At 32.7% G+C, this 13,264-nt stretch overlaps 1 protein-coding gene across 3 annotated transcripts; it reads right to left on the bottom strand.

The window, feature by feature from the left end:
* Window positions 1–410: 410 nt before the first annotated feature.
* LOC128162624 (polycomb complex protein BMI-1-A-like) lies at window positions 411–10,357 on the bottom strand. 3 transcript variants are annotated; one of them, XM_052825865.1, is made up of 10 exons: window positions 10,235–10,357; window positions 6,956–7,067; window positions 6,174–6,270; window positions 4,842–4,897; window positions 3,616–3,660; window positions 2,625–2,736; window positions 2,321–2,369; window positions 1,858–1,956; window positions 1,655–1,735; window positions 411–1,216 (listed from the first exon to the last, which is right to left on the bottom strand). In XM_052825865.1, exons 2-10 carry the CDS (start codon window positions 7,065–7,067, stop codon window positions 575–577), a joined length of 1,293 nt encoding a protein of 430 aa, XP_052681825.1. In that variant the 5' UTR covers window positions 10,235–10,357; the 3' UTR covers window positions 411–574. The 3 variants fall into 3 exon arrangements, with proteins under 3 accessions (XP_052681825.1, XP_052681827.1, XP_052681826.1); XM_052825867.1 differs by having other exon boundaries at window positions 2,625–2,733; XM_052825866.1 differs by lacking the exon at window positions 10,235–10,357 and adding an exon at window positions 8,707–8,902.
* Window positions 10,358–13,264: the final 2,907 nt, after the last annotated feature.

The raw sequence follows: 13,264 nt of genomic DNA, 5'->3' as shown, positions 1-13,264 counted from the left end.
AAAACAAATATTATACCGGCAAATGCACAATTATCTCACAAAGTGTATAGGCTGATTTTAGCAAAAAAGGTCCTTATTTGTCAATAAAAATTAGATCACGATTTAATTAGTTGGTAATACCTTCTACATCATGTACACACTATTCCTTTCTGTGCCACGTTTGAAGATTATCTATAAGAGAATATCATGCGAAGAGATTGTAAGTCAAGTTCATAACTATTACAGATGTGAAATATAACATTACAGTCGTTGATGAAGGTGTAAGTTTCATTTAAATGTTTTGCCTGAAATTCATGCTAGGCTTAAATGGTTTTGATTACGGGCGAACACCTCATCCACCCATCTTGTAGCCAGATAGAGCCGTATGCGACAGATAGTGCAATTGGTTTGAAAGATTAACCAGAAAAAGATTGAATTAGTTCCCTTTAAACACTTTCTTTAATAAGTGAATAGAAAGTCCATAACAAAAAAGCTGTTTGACATGTACATGTAACAATGACAAAAAAAAAATCGCAGCGTGGATTCGTAAGTTATTGGTGCCTGTCCACAGGATACCAACTCTTGTCTTCAGTCGTCAGTCGGTGAACTCGTATCCGGGAAAATGGGTTCCGTTCACGACAGTTTGTTCTTTCCCAATCTTCTTCGCGCTCAAGTCCTTGTGTTTTTTCATCGCTTTCTTCGTCATGTCAATAGGACAGTCACCTCCGATGTCAGCTTGGAATGCCGCCTTCCTTTTGTAGAAATTGGACGAGAAGAACTTGCCACCGTCCTCATGGAGGGATTTGGGCGTCACACCTTTTTTGCCTGTCATGATATTTTTCACACTTTCTTTTTCAGTCAGTTTTGGCTTGTTCGTGGCAGACGTTTTTGTGTTTTTCGTGTGACTTGACGGAAACTTTTCGCTATCGTCTGAAATACTTTCCTCACTCGACTCTTTTACTAATTTCTCACCCACACTTTCATCACATTCCTTTTTGGGTTCTCGTGCACTCTGTTCGTTTACATCCGGAAACGAGTTTTCGTCACCTTGATCTCCTTCCGGCGACGTGCAGCAACCTCTGTTGTTGTCTGTAGAAGTCTGTTCCTTCGGACTCTCTCGGTCATTGACCCCTAAACGAGGGTGTTTCTGTGTCTGGATCGTGTCTTCTTCAGTGGAATTTTTCCGTTTTTTCGTGACTTGCTCGTAAACAGTATACAAAAGTCTCAACGGTGCCGTCTGAAAAAATAATTAACATTTGTCTCAAGTTTCATACACAACAAATCACGATTCATAAACACCTCTATACATGTTTTGTATTTTTGGATTTTAAAACTCAAAGAATACATCTATCTACAGAGGATATCTTAAGCATGGATAACGCTAACTTAGAATAGATTTTATAGTATGATATGAAATATAAAACTGCCCAAAATATAACACCTCTATACATTCCATGCGCGGAACTAGAAAAAAGGGGTGGGGGAGTTCTGGACACTTCCACTCCTTTTAGAAAATATAAAACTTAATTATTAACTTCACAAAGTTAAATTCATGACAATAGACTTCGCCCCCCCCCCCCTCCCCCTTGGCAAACAAATATATCCCTTTGCTAATATGGGGAAAAAATATTCTGGATCCGCGCAAGATGCATTCTACAGACTTGCTCTTTCATACCCTTCTCCACGTGTAAATGTAGGCAATGTCCATTAACGTGAAGAAATCCTTCAGGGGCTCGTCTGAGTGATAAATATCGATCTGTAAAAGGAGAAACCACAGGAAAATAATGTCATTTACGTATAACACTGTTAATGTCATCATTGAAATAGCAATGCAAGCAACGAAGGTCAATTGAAAAATAAATTTCCTTTGCCACGAACCGTGTATTTTGGCGGCAAGTCGAATTTAAGGCGGATGAATTTCTTCAGATGTGCCACGGATACTGCGGCTGGGCATTGTAGATAGCGGATGTCTCTTTGCTATGAAATAAAAAAGAAAACGATTTCAATGATCAATCTGTTTTTGTCGTATTCTGAGTATCATAGAAAAAAAAAGTCATCACATGAGATCGTAAAACTACACAACATCAAATTACAGTACAGCCAAAGTGATCATGAGCTCTAACATTAAGCAAGTGAAAAATTTTCTGTTTGCTTTAACTTGTCTAAAAGGTTTAAGAGAATAAACAGGGTACGGTAGGGCTTTTTATCTTTTTGTTAAGGTTGATATGAATCAGTAGACGAATTGGACAGGCTACAGGTAAACTGTCACTAGAATTCTCCGCTCATAGTCGAAGAGAACTACAGGAGGAAGTTAGCAATTCCGTAATTCTTTCTTTGTTACCTGCAATTTGTCAGGATGATTCGGGTCTGTTGTTGTGGATTCTGGCACACTGTTAAATAAAAACATAACAAATCAGTTCGTGTGAAATCAAAATATAACGGTATATATAATATAGTTATGCACATAAATGTACAAGTATATGTTCACTATGCAAGCTACATCAATCTAAAGGATTAATTGAAATGATGCATATATTGTTATAAACTCTCTTGCAAGTCAACCCCTCTCTCTCTCTCTCTCTCTCTCTCTCTCTCTCTCTCTCTCTCTCTCTCTCTCTCTCTCTCTCTCTCTCTCTCTCTCTTACTCGGAGAAGAGTTCCAGAGCGAGGCTGATCTTCTCGTCCTCTGTATAGATCAGTCTGTCTTTGTCCTCGTACCCCCTCGCCTCACTGGGCCGCGGGGGATCCACGCTGCCTGCTGAATGAAAAGATTCTGTTTTGAAACGTCCCCTCTATCGCTTCAAGATTTGAATTTACTGGATCGGTGTAAAAAAAAATTTGTACTGTTACACTCACCCAGTAAATTCAAAATTTGACACTTCTAAGGTTTCATTACACATGCAGTCAAATATAAAATAGTCTGCGAGGTTTTTTGAATTGCAGACGACATGAAAATACCCGGATGATTAACGTTAAAAAATTGTGCGAGGTGTCCCGAGTACTTCCGAATGGAATAAAAAAAGTGTCAGAAAATTTAATTGTAAAAAAAAATCTGTAAGATATCTGTTTGGCGATTTCTCATTGTTTGGAGGATTAAGGGATTAAGAGAGTATGGGGAAATAAATAAACTAAAGTGTGCAAGACAGTGCAAAAACATTGTTATTGCGAAAGACATAAAAGCAATAAAGATACCCCAACGGAAATGCATGCATGGTGTTTAGCCTAAAGTTTATTTCATATTGTCAATACATGTATTATTAGTTTGTAAAATACTGTTAGAACCCCACAATTCTATGCGTTATGATCCCGAACTCGAAAATCAAACCACAATTCTATGCGTTATGATCCCGAACTCGAAAATCAAACATCAAAAATGACTAAATTAGCAGATTCCAATTCGCTGCTCGTTTCAAAGCGTTTATATGACAAAATTCTGCACAACAAATTATAACATTTGGTCCAGGTGACTATGCTTCAGAATTTACGTACGTTTCAGAATTTACGTACGTATTAGATTTTACGTACGTTTCTGAATTTACGTAAGTTTCAGAATTTACGTATGTATCAGAATTTACGTATGTTTCAGAATTTACGTATGTTTCAGAATTTACGTATGTTTCAAAGTCGTTTTACTTACCGTCAGGATGGCTCCCATAGAAATCCCTCCGCCTCTTCATTTCATCTATAAAGAAAATTAAAATGTCAGAAAAAGTGAAAAACGTCAACTGCAAGAAGGGTTATATATGTACATTGTACTTTATCAGTACAGTTAATGGTATATATGAACGTGACAAATGTACAATTCACATTACAGCCAGTAAAGTAATGTACTAGTAATATATATAAACCTGGCAATTTTAACGCACTTTTAAAAGTTTCATGTTACTGATGGGTGAGGGCAAAATCCTTTTACTGTTAAAATAAAGTATTTATAGACCTTTCTTTTTTTTTTTTATCTACAGGGTTTCTGTTACATTGAAGTTTTAAAATTCAGAGAATTTAAAACTATCTATAACAATTTTGCCAAATATCTTCGACGTCTTTAGCTGACTGACAGAAACTGTGTTTAAGTCATACATAACATATTCATACTGTCTATCCATGCAATATCTATGAAAACCCAAATATTATAAAATTTTACGAGCTAATGAATATTTATAATGAAGAAAAACTAAAAAAAAACTTGTCAAGATTTATTAAGAAAATTAAAAAAAAAAGAAGTCTGCTCTTCCAAAAAACAAACTTACACAACCTACTGTATTGTAAACTCAATTTTTTAAAATCTTTACTACTTTTTCTGTACAAGTGATCCTTGGCTGTTTTTGTGTACATTTGTATATACTGATTTTGAACCTCATTCAAATACAAGTGAAGTGGTCTACGGTGAATAAAGAAATAAATTGAATTACAAGGATTATCACTTGCATATTAATACTACATGTAATTGTTCATAACCAATACTGTGCTTATACATCTAGGGCACAAATACAAGTACCAGTTCATTAATGTACAAACAAGGCAATTTTAACTTCAAAAAGTTTGATTTTATTGGCAGATGAGTGGAAAACCCTTATAGGAACACCTTTTAAATATAGTATAGAATTCAAAAATTTACTGAATTTTCCAAATTTTTTCGACGCCATTAGTAAAAACTGATAAATATACAAACGCCATTAATTCAACAGTGTAACAATGATATAATAAGGGTTTTTATTTTTTTTTCTTTACTTTAATATTATTATTAGATATAAGAAAGTATTGTATGATAAAAATAAATACAGGTATTATAATATATCAATTAACAAGCACTGTGTCTGATTAACATATGCATACAATATTCAGCATATTGTTAAACCTACGTACCTTTGTAGAGACCTGGTACAAGCTTATAAACCAAATCTTGAAGATTCTTGTCTGATCTGTTTCATGGAAAGGATGCAAAAATAGATATTGATTAATTATTATTAATTAATTATATTTTTGAAGTACACAGAATACATATAACCGCAGTGATTAAAATGATGCTGGCTGCACCTGCGATATTGTTACGACATCGTAACGGAAAATGTAAAAATATCCATTTCCATTGTTCATATTTAGACTTATGTCATAAACAAAATACTATTTTTTCATAAAGGAAAAAGTAATAATATCCATTTCCATTGTTCATTAATAGACTTATGTTTCATACACAAAATGCTACATTTTTTTTTACAATGAAACCAACTGTCATGTTGTAAAATCGGGTAACTGTTCATCCGTAGACTTATGTGTCATTTAAAATCATAAAAAATGTGTCATATAAACGCATAAACAAAATACTATTTTTTTTTACACTGAAACCAAATATCGTATTGTAAAATTTTGAATTTTCTGGTGGGCGCATGTAAATACAAAATTTGCAAGTTGTAGTATGAAAATTTTACACCCATCGAGAAAATTCAAAATTTACAATATGACACAATTAAGAATTTTTCAAGTAAAAAAAACAACCCCTCTTTTTATTTATGCACGCCGTAAAATTCATGGAAATTTGACAGTCAATCTCAAAACACATTTACTATCCATTCTCAAATTCGAGAGACAAAAATGACCCAATAAATATTTTGCTCAAATTGTAATATTTGTTGTTGAAAATTTGAAGTAAAATTTTTACAGAAAACTTTAAAAGAAAATAACACTCATATATTTGCATTGAATTTATTCTAGATTTTTTTTTGAAAGAGCAGGTACTTGCATGACGTTTTACTAAAGTTTTACCTGTACTGTGTAAACTGTAAATTTACAATAAAAAGATTCCACATTTTTATAAAGATTCAGAGATTTGGATTTTTTATCAGTAAATATTAACATTTTCTTAAATATAATTTTTCTTTGATGCAAGATAATTCAATATTCGTATTTATTTACTGTGAGAAAAAAAAATATTCGATAGTCAAGTCCAAATTTGACTTTTTAAAAAATAATCTACATTGTATGAGATGATATGCATTGAAATTCACCACCACAATACAAAATCGTACGAATGTCATGTTGTAAATTTTGAATTTACTGGGTGGGTGTAAATACAAAATTTACAACATGACAACTATTTACACCCACCCAGTAAATTCAAAATTTACAACATGACACGAAAATGAATTAACACCCTAATCAACAGCTTTGATTAATTAACAAAGAAATAATTGTACTTGCTTGACAAACTGGAGAGGCTTGGTTTTATGGACCATGACGTCACAGATTGGACAATATTTGGTGGTCTCCAGGTATTTTATGATACATGTTCTGCAAACTGAAATAAAATGAACGAGAAAACCGTCATATTTATAGCATTGACACAAGACACCAAACTCGGGAAATACATATATAAAGCTGCAAACACAGGAAGTGCATAGCTGCAGATCTACACATGTTGCTCTACTTGGGTTGACATACCCTAAACAAAATTTCCTGTACAGCTACATATATATGCAGCTACGGAAATACAATACACTCTTTCGTGGCCGTTTTGGATTAAAATTCTTGCTACAGGTTAAAGTAAAAAAAAGATAATCATGATCTCTCAATTTTTTCGCTTGACAAGATCATCCAACATATTCTCTCTCTCTCTCTCTCTCTCTCTCTCTCTCTCTCTCTCTCTCTCTCTCTCTCTCCTTGGGATGTGAAGAACATGTACATAATGAAATGTCAAAAACATAAAATGAATCATCCGTATGGTGACGCACGACAGACATGTAGCCTCAATTTCTAATAGAAACGACTTGTGTATTCGTAAATAAGTATATTATATTCATGTAAATTCAGTGGCGTCGGAAGGAAATTGAAAATGCGGGGGCTAGACTTATCAGAAATTCTTGACAAGCAAATATTGTTATGGTTATGTAAAACTTTGCAAAAAAGGGGGGGGGGGGGCTAAGTACCTCTCTAGCCCCCCCCCCCCCCCCCGTTCAGACGCCTATGAAATGAAATGTACTCACATGAGTGGAGGCACTCCCTGATGGTGGAGGCATCGATGTAGTAACCCCCGCAGAGGACACAGATCAGGTGGGGGTTCAACTCCGTGATCTTGATGCGGACGGTGCCGGGCATCTGCACGTGTAAAATAGACAGGGTGTGTCAAATCAAAAACAAATCAGAGAGAGAGAGAGAGAGAGAGAGAGAGAGAGAGAGAGAGAGAGAGAGAGAGAGAGAGAGATGCAGTGAGAATAGATGAGAGAGAAAAAAATAGGTGAGACATTTTTAAAACTAGAATACACTTTCATTTAGATGTATCAATTTAAATAAATGTAATTAAGACGTTTTTAATGCAATTTTTGCATCATATTAATTTTTTAAAAAAATATAACAATTGCAAATATTTCTCTCTCTCTCTCTCTCTCTCTCTCTCTCTCCAAACAAACTTTATCCTAATTTCTTCTGTCAAAAAGCAAAATTTAAACTAGCACTTTGGCTGTGTTTTACGGCCATATTCATATAAATGTCTTTAAGGTACAATTCATCTTGGTAAAAGTTAAGATATATTTAATATTAGATTACCCCTTGTCTTCTATACACAAAATATCAATAATATATCACTCTGTAAACTGGTAATACTATATTCTATAGATTATTCTATAACATCACTACTTGACTTTGTATTTTAGAGAGGTGGTTTACATATCCTTTGCCTGTTACCCAATCCAGTTGAATTTTAAAAAAAAATATGTTTAAATTAAATATAAATATCTACAGCTTTAAACATATACATGTAGTTTAAAAAAAAATACAATTCATATAAATGATAAAATTAAAATAATAAAAATTAACATAATCGAATTTCTATTTCTTTCTTGTAACCCCCCCCCCCCTCCCCACACACACACACACCCAGACACACATGCATAAAATTCCTCCTCTGAACACAAATAATTATACTGACTATTCTATGGTAATAAGATGAACCAGATTTTCACGACTAGACTTATACTTTAGGCGAGCGTTTATATAAACTAAATTCTGTCTGTTCTCCGAATCCCATCGAGGTCTGACACCAATGAAATATTACGAACTTTACAGCTGACATTATTGTTATAAATTCATTAAAAAAAGGCTTGGTACTTTTCAGGTTAATAAAAGACTTTATAAGAGGTATATAAAGGCATGTTAAAACAATCAGAAATAATTACAATAGCAACACAAGCTCTGACAACAAGACTGCCATATTAAAATTTTTGATCTCCCTATTTTGATTTTTTAAAATATTTCATTATTCTAAATTTTTTGTTTTCGTAAAATACAGATCAAACTAATAAGGCTTTATTCGTAAAGAAATTATTGGAAAAGAGGGGCGAGATACAATTCAAATTGCTCCATTTCCCTAAACGTGCCTAAAAAAAATATCCCCAAAAGAAAGATCGAGGTATATGACCTTGCGCGATTGGCTACAAAGTTTTACAAGTTTTTAATTCGTTTACAAGCCAGTTGTTGACAGCGTTTCAGAAGGAAAGAGTATAAACAAGATTTACGATTTAAGACACAAAGTTGGAAGAATACTGGCCGCGAAATTTGCGATCGTGGTTCAAATATCCTGCCCCCTTTTTCCCCTTCATGACAAAACATCCGATGACCTAATTGAAATAACTCTATCTGGGTCGCGACACGGCGATAGACAGTGTCTGAAGAATGTAAAAATTATGCAGGCGAAGCATCAATACACCACACACACAGTCAAATGTTGTAATATATATACCCTGTGTTGTTTTCGACGATTTCTGTTGTTTCCTCGTCTTGCTATTGAATTTATGCGCAGTCGCGGAAGAATTTAACGTGACGCGGTTTGAACAGGACCCCGAAACTTCAATGTTTTTCACGTCTTGTAAAGTAGTCCAATACACATCTTGTTTTTTTTTTTTAACATCATTATTTCTGACACTGCAGTAACATATATGCATATGTCATATCTAGCAAAGAAAGGGGAAAATTAAACTCTTCTTTTTACTTGGGAAGCATTATGAAAAATTCATACTTAATGCTCTTTAATCAAAAAATATGCAGAGTACACGATACCATAATAAATTCATTTAATTGTTGGTATTACCCAAGAAAAGCACAATTCTTTGCCGTCAAAATCCGTGAATTTAAATATTATTATATTGCCTTCTTGTAAATAACGCTATTCCAAATTTGATATTTTCTATATAATAAATAATTAAATTATAAAATAAATTACTCAAACGAAAATTGATAATTATATATACACAGATATATAATTCTTATAACGGTACATGTATATCTGCCATTATATTTTGTCTGCTGTGCTTCTTTTTATTCATCATAATCAAAAGAAATTATCACCTTTTTAAGTGTTTAAAGGGTTTTTAAACGTCAACCTTCTGTAAATCTTAGTGCTATAAAATAAAAAGCAAAATCATCAAAAATTCATATATTTTCTCATTCTTAAAGCCATTACTCATTTTCGCCGATTATTAATCATCACACCTTTTTTCTGTAATAAATGTATGATAAGTAATATGGGCCTCTCTTTTTTTGACAGGAATTAATTAAGGGTTTCTTTTCATTTCGCTCCAGATTACTTTGACACGTGATCGATGGCCCTGCGGCGATCCCCCCATTGTAAAGGGGGTGAAAGGCTGCTCTCTCCCGCGCGGGAGGTCATCCCCTTATCGCCATAACACCTGCTCCCTATGACCTTTAACCTCCGAAGTCTGCATCATCACAATGAAGATGTGTATGCATTCAGGATGTGACCAATTTTTATTTAGTATTTAAAAAAAAATACACAAAGTAATGAGTGACAAAAGACTGTAAATAAATTTAACAAAGTCTTTGCATTTACTTATTCGAAAGATTAGAAATAATTAAAGCAGATAGAGAGGGAGACCAAAATTTTGTACATTGTTCTGTTCGCTGTGTATGAACTGCGATGGAATAAAAATATGGTTCGTCGTTTCAACTTTGCCTGTTTGGGGAGAGATCCCGTGAGAGCAAAATGTTGATCGTCCTTGGTGTCAACTCGACTCAGAACGAAATATTCTTGCCAGAACTCACCCAGACTGATACTTATCGCAACAAACATGACAAAGGAAACAAGGATAAAAATCGCGTATTGACCGCCGCCATTTTGTTTTTGATATTTTTAGATCGTGCGTGGGGTCACTGTTATTTGTTGTCGTTGCATATCTCGGGATTTCCTCGATGTCTATCTCTCTGCTTACGAACTTAAGATCTCCTTTCAGTTATGATTGAAACAGACATACCTTTTGAGCCCAAATCTGATGAGAACTTTCTATATTTCTTGTTGAAATTCCTAAGCGAATTTTTACATAATTTTTCGTGGCGTTCCAAGCCGAGATCACGTGACCTGTCAATCGGATATGAGAGCTCTTTGTATTGTCGGTTAAAAATAGAGCATTTTCCTTTCAGCCAATCAGAAAATAGTACCTTTCTTAACCCATCTGCCATATGCCGATTTTTGTTTCTTTACAGATGTTTCATAAAATTCTTTAAAGGATGAAATCGTCGGAGGTTTATTTCTTCATAATTAGATACTTAAAAATTGTGAAAATGTGACATGAAAGAACTTCTTTTTTTCAGGTAATGGAAAAAAATGAGAGAAAAAAGAAAGAAAAGATATAAAAAAATTCAATGAATGAATTTATTTATTATGATGGTTGAGGAACAAAATATGAGTAAAGAAATATATAAATAATTTCAAGAGAATTGCTGTGCGTTGTAGTTTTTGTTTTATCTATCCAAACTTTCCATCGAACATATGGCAATTTAAATCTAATTTTTTTCCAATAAAACATGATAATTTTTTAAAAGAAACTGCCAACTTCAATTTGTCGAAAATTATGAATATTTTCATAATTTTCAGTTGTCATAGAAATTTCATATTTGATGTCTAAGACGACCTAAACATTTATAAATATTTTAATAAAACCACTTCAATTTTTCATAAACGTGCTTACAAAGACATTCCAACCTGGATACTTCATTGATTTAAAATTTGTAAATTATATCTAAGGAAACCGATTAATATAAGTGTTTACTTGTTTCCGAATATTTGCTTTATTATGTATCATTGTATATTTATGTTGTATGTTGTATTCATAATAAACTATTATTTAAAATAAAACCATTTATAAAACTAATTCTTTTTAAGTTGTTTTAAACTTCAAACAATGCTTGTATTCAGGATTCAAAATTTATATTTACACTGTATATGTTAAATTAAATAATATAAAATTTATTGTATTGTTAGATGTTACTATATTCTATATGTACATGTATTTTGTGTTTTTCACCGTACGGATTAGATTGCGTTTAACATGTACATATCCACTTATATAAGAAGAAAACATTATCTATTAACTTGAAAGTTGCTTGTATATATAGATATTATGAAAGATTTTTTTATCTAAGTATTTTTTTTTAAATGTATGTCATGTTTTCATAAAATTTACATTTTACTAAATTCTTAGGCCACATGCATAGCTATCTGTGTGATTTTTTTTTCAAAAATAATAATTGCCGAAGTATTTTCATTGTAATATTTCTGTTGAAATTATCAATTATCGTTAAGTACGTAAATTATTTTTTTTTTCAATTTAGTGGGTATGATTGTCACTAATATTTCCAACAATTAAAAAAAAATGCATTTATAGTCATCCAAGTAATGAAAAACATATTTTTAAATAAATACATAAAAGTGCGTTGCAAATTTGATTAGAAATGTTGAAAAGCTGCATAAATGCAGACAATTTTTATCAAAATATGGGCTATGGTATTATACTAAAATCACAATTATACATACTATCAAAATAAAATAACAAAAGTACACTAAAGGAAATATCAAAACAAAGCAAGGGACATTGTGAAATGATCGAATTTTCTCAATAATGAAATTCAAGAATACCAGTAGACTACACATTGATTTGGCAATTTGCTCTTCTCGCATATCAGGTGAAATTATAAAATTTTCTTTTTTTCCCCTACATTTTATCTTCGATTGCCATTCCTGAACGGCCATTTGAAAGTTATCAAAAATGCATGCAAATATATGGATTTTTAAATGTGCAAATTTGATTTTTTTCCTGTATAATTATTGCTTTTATTTATTATGAATTGGGAAAAAATCCCTGAAAAAATATTTATTTTTCTTTTCAAATGAACATCATAAAAATAAATTGCTTTTTATTTTGAACATATTTTATTGTTTGCTGGTGTAAAAAGGATTAGGCACACGTGCACGTTCTGAAAACGCCCTCTCTTACATAACTAGTGATTACAACACAAAGTGATGTTCAATATTAAACACAAAAGTATCAAAGGTAAATAAATACATAAATACTCTGTAGTGGTTGAAATTATGACAGTAGGAATACAGACAGATAATTTAATTAAAAGACCAATTTATAATTATAGTGTATATATACGTGTAGCTTAATGACATGCGCTGATCAATGGGTGGGGGGGGGGGGGAGGGGGGTCAGGAGGACCACCCCCCCCCCTGTAAATTTCAAATTTCTTTGAATATACCGGTACATTATGAAATTACCAAAAATAAGCCTCGGACCCCCCCCCCCCCCCCCCGACAAATTTTTTGGATCCGCGCCTGCAATATATTTTAGTAAGTTCAAATTCGACCGGATCTCTTGAAGAATAACTGTACATTGGAAATTAGATTTTCGTTTTTCTGCAAAACCTATGGACTTCCAAGGCAAAACATGAAGTTAAAATGAATTATCATGCCTTAGAGCAAGAAATTAAAGTCTGAATCAGAGAAAATGGCTGTTTCATGTATCCAAACATTTTTTTTAGCCGAGTCATGAACTATTTTAGTGCTGAAAATGGTCAACCTTAAAATATACATGCACATGTTTTCCGGAATATTGCAGGTCAAAATTGAATTCTTGGAATTAAGAAGAGAAAGAATCTTAGAGCTTACATTTATTTTTCTTTTGCTTATTTAAGTTTCCTCTGTGTTTTTTCTTTAATCAAATGCTTTCTTCAATACCTTTAAATGATGCATAACATAGATTTTTAGACTAATAAAGAATTTTTAGATCTACTATATTTCTATGTACAGTTTGTACGGTCTGTTACAAATAGGTATAAACTGTTTAAATTCACCACGGGACCTACATGTCTATAGCCCGTGTTAACGATCTTATACCGTTTTAAATAAAAAAAAAAAAACTGGGATGTGCTCATTGTGTCCTTGACCCCCCCCCCCCCTTGTCCTGGATCATCTCCATAAAGCATTTATGATTATTATTCTATTT

This window comes from Crassostrea angulata, chromosome 9 (genome assembly GCF_025612915.1).
Source record: "Crassostrea angulata isolate pt1a10 chromosome 9, ASM2561291v2, whole genome shotgun sequence".
Classification (NCBI taxonomy): domain Eukaryota; kingdom Metazoa; phylum Mollusca; class Bivalvia; order Ostreida; family Ostreidae; genus Magallana; species Magallana angulata.
The sequence above is the reverse complement of the archived record's forward strand: the minus strand, read 5'-3'. Positions and strand labels throughout refer to the sequence as shown.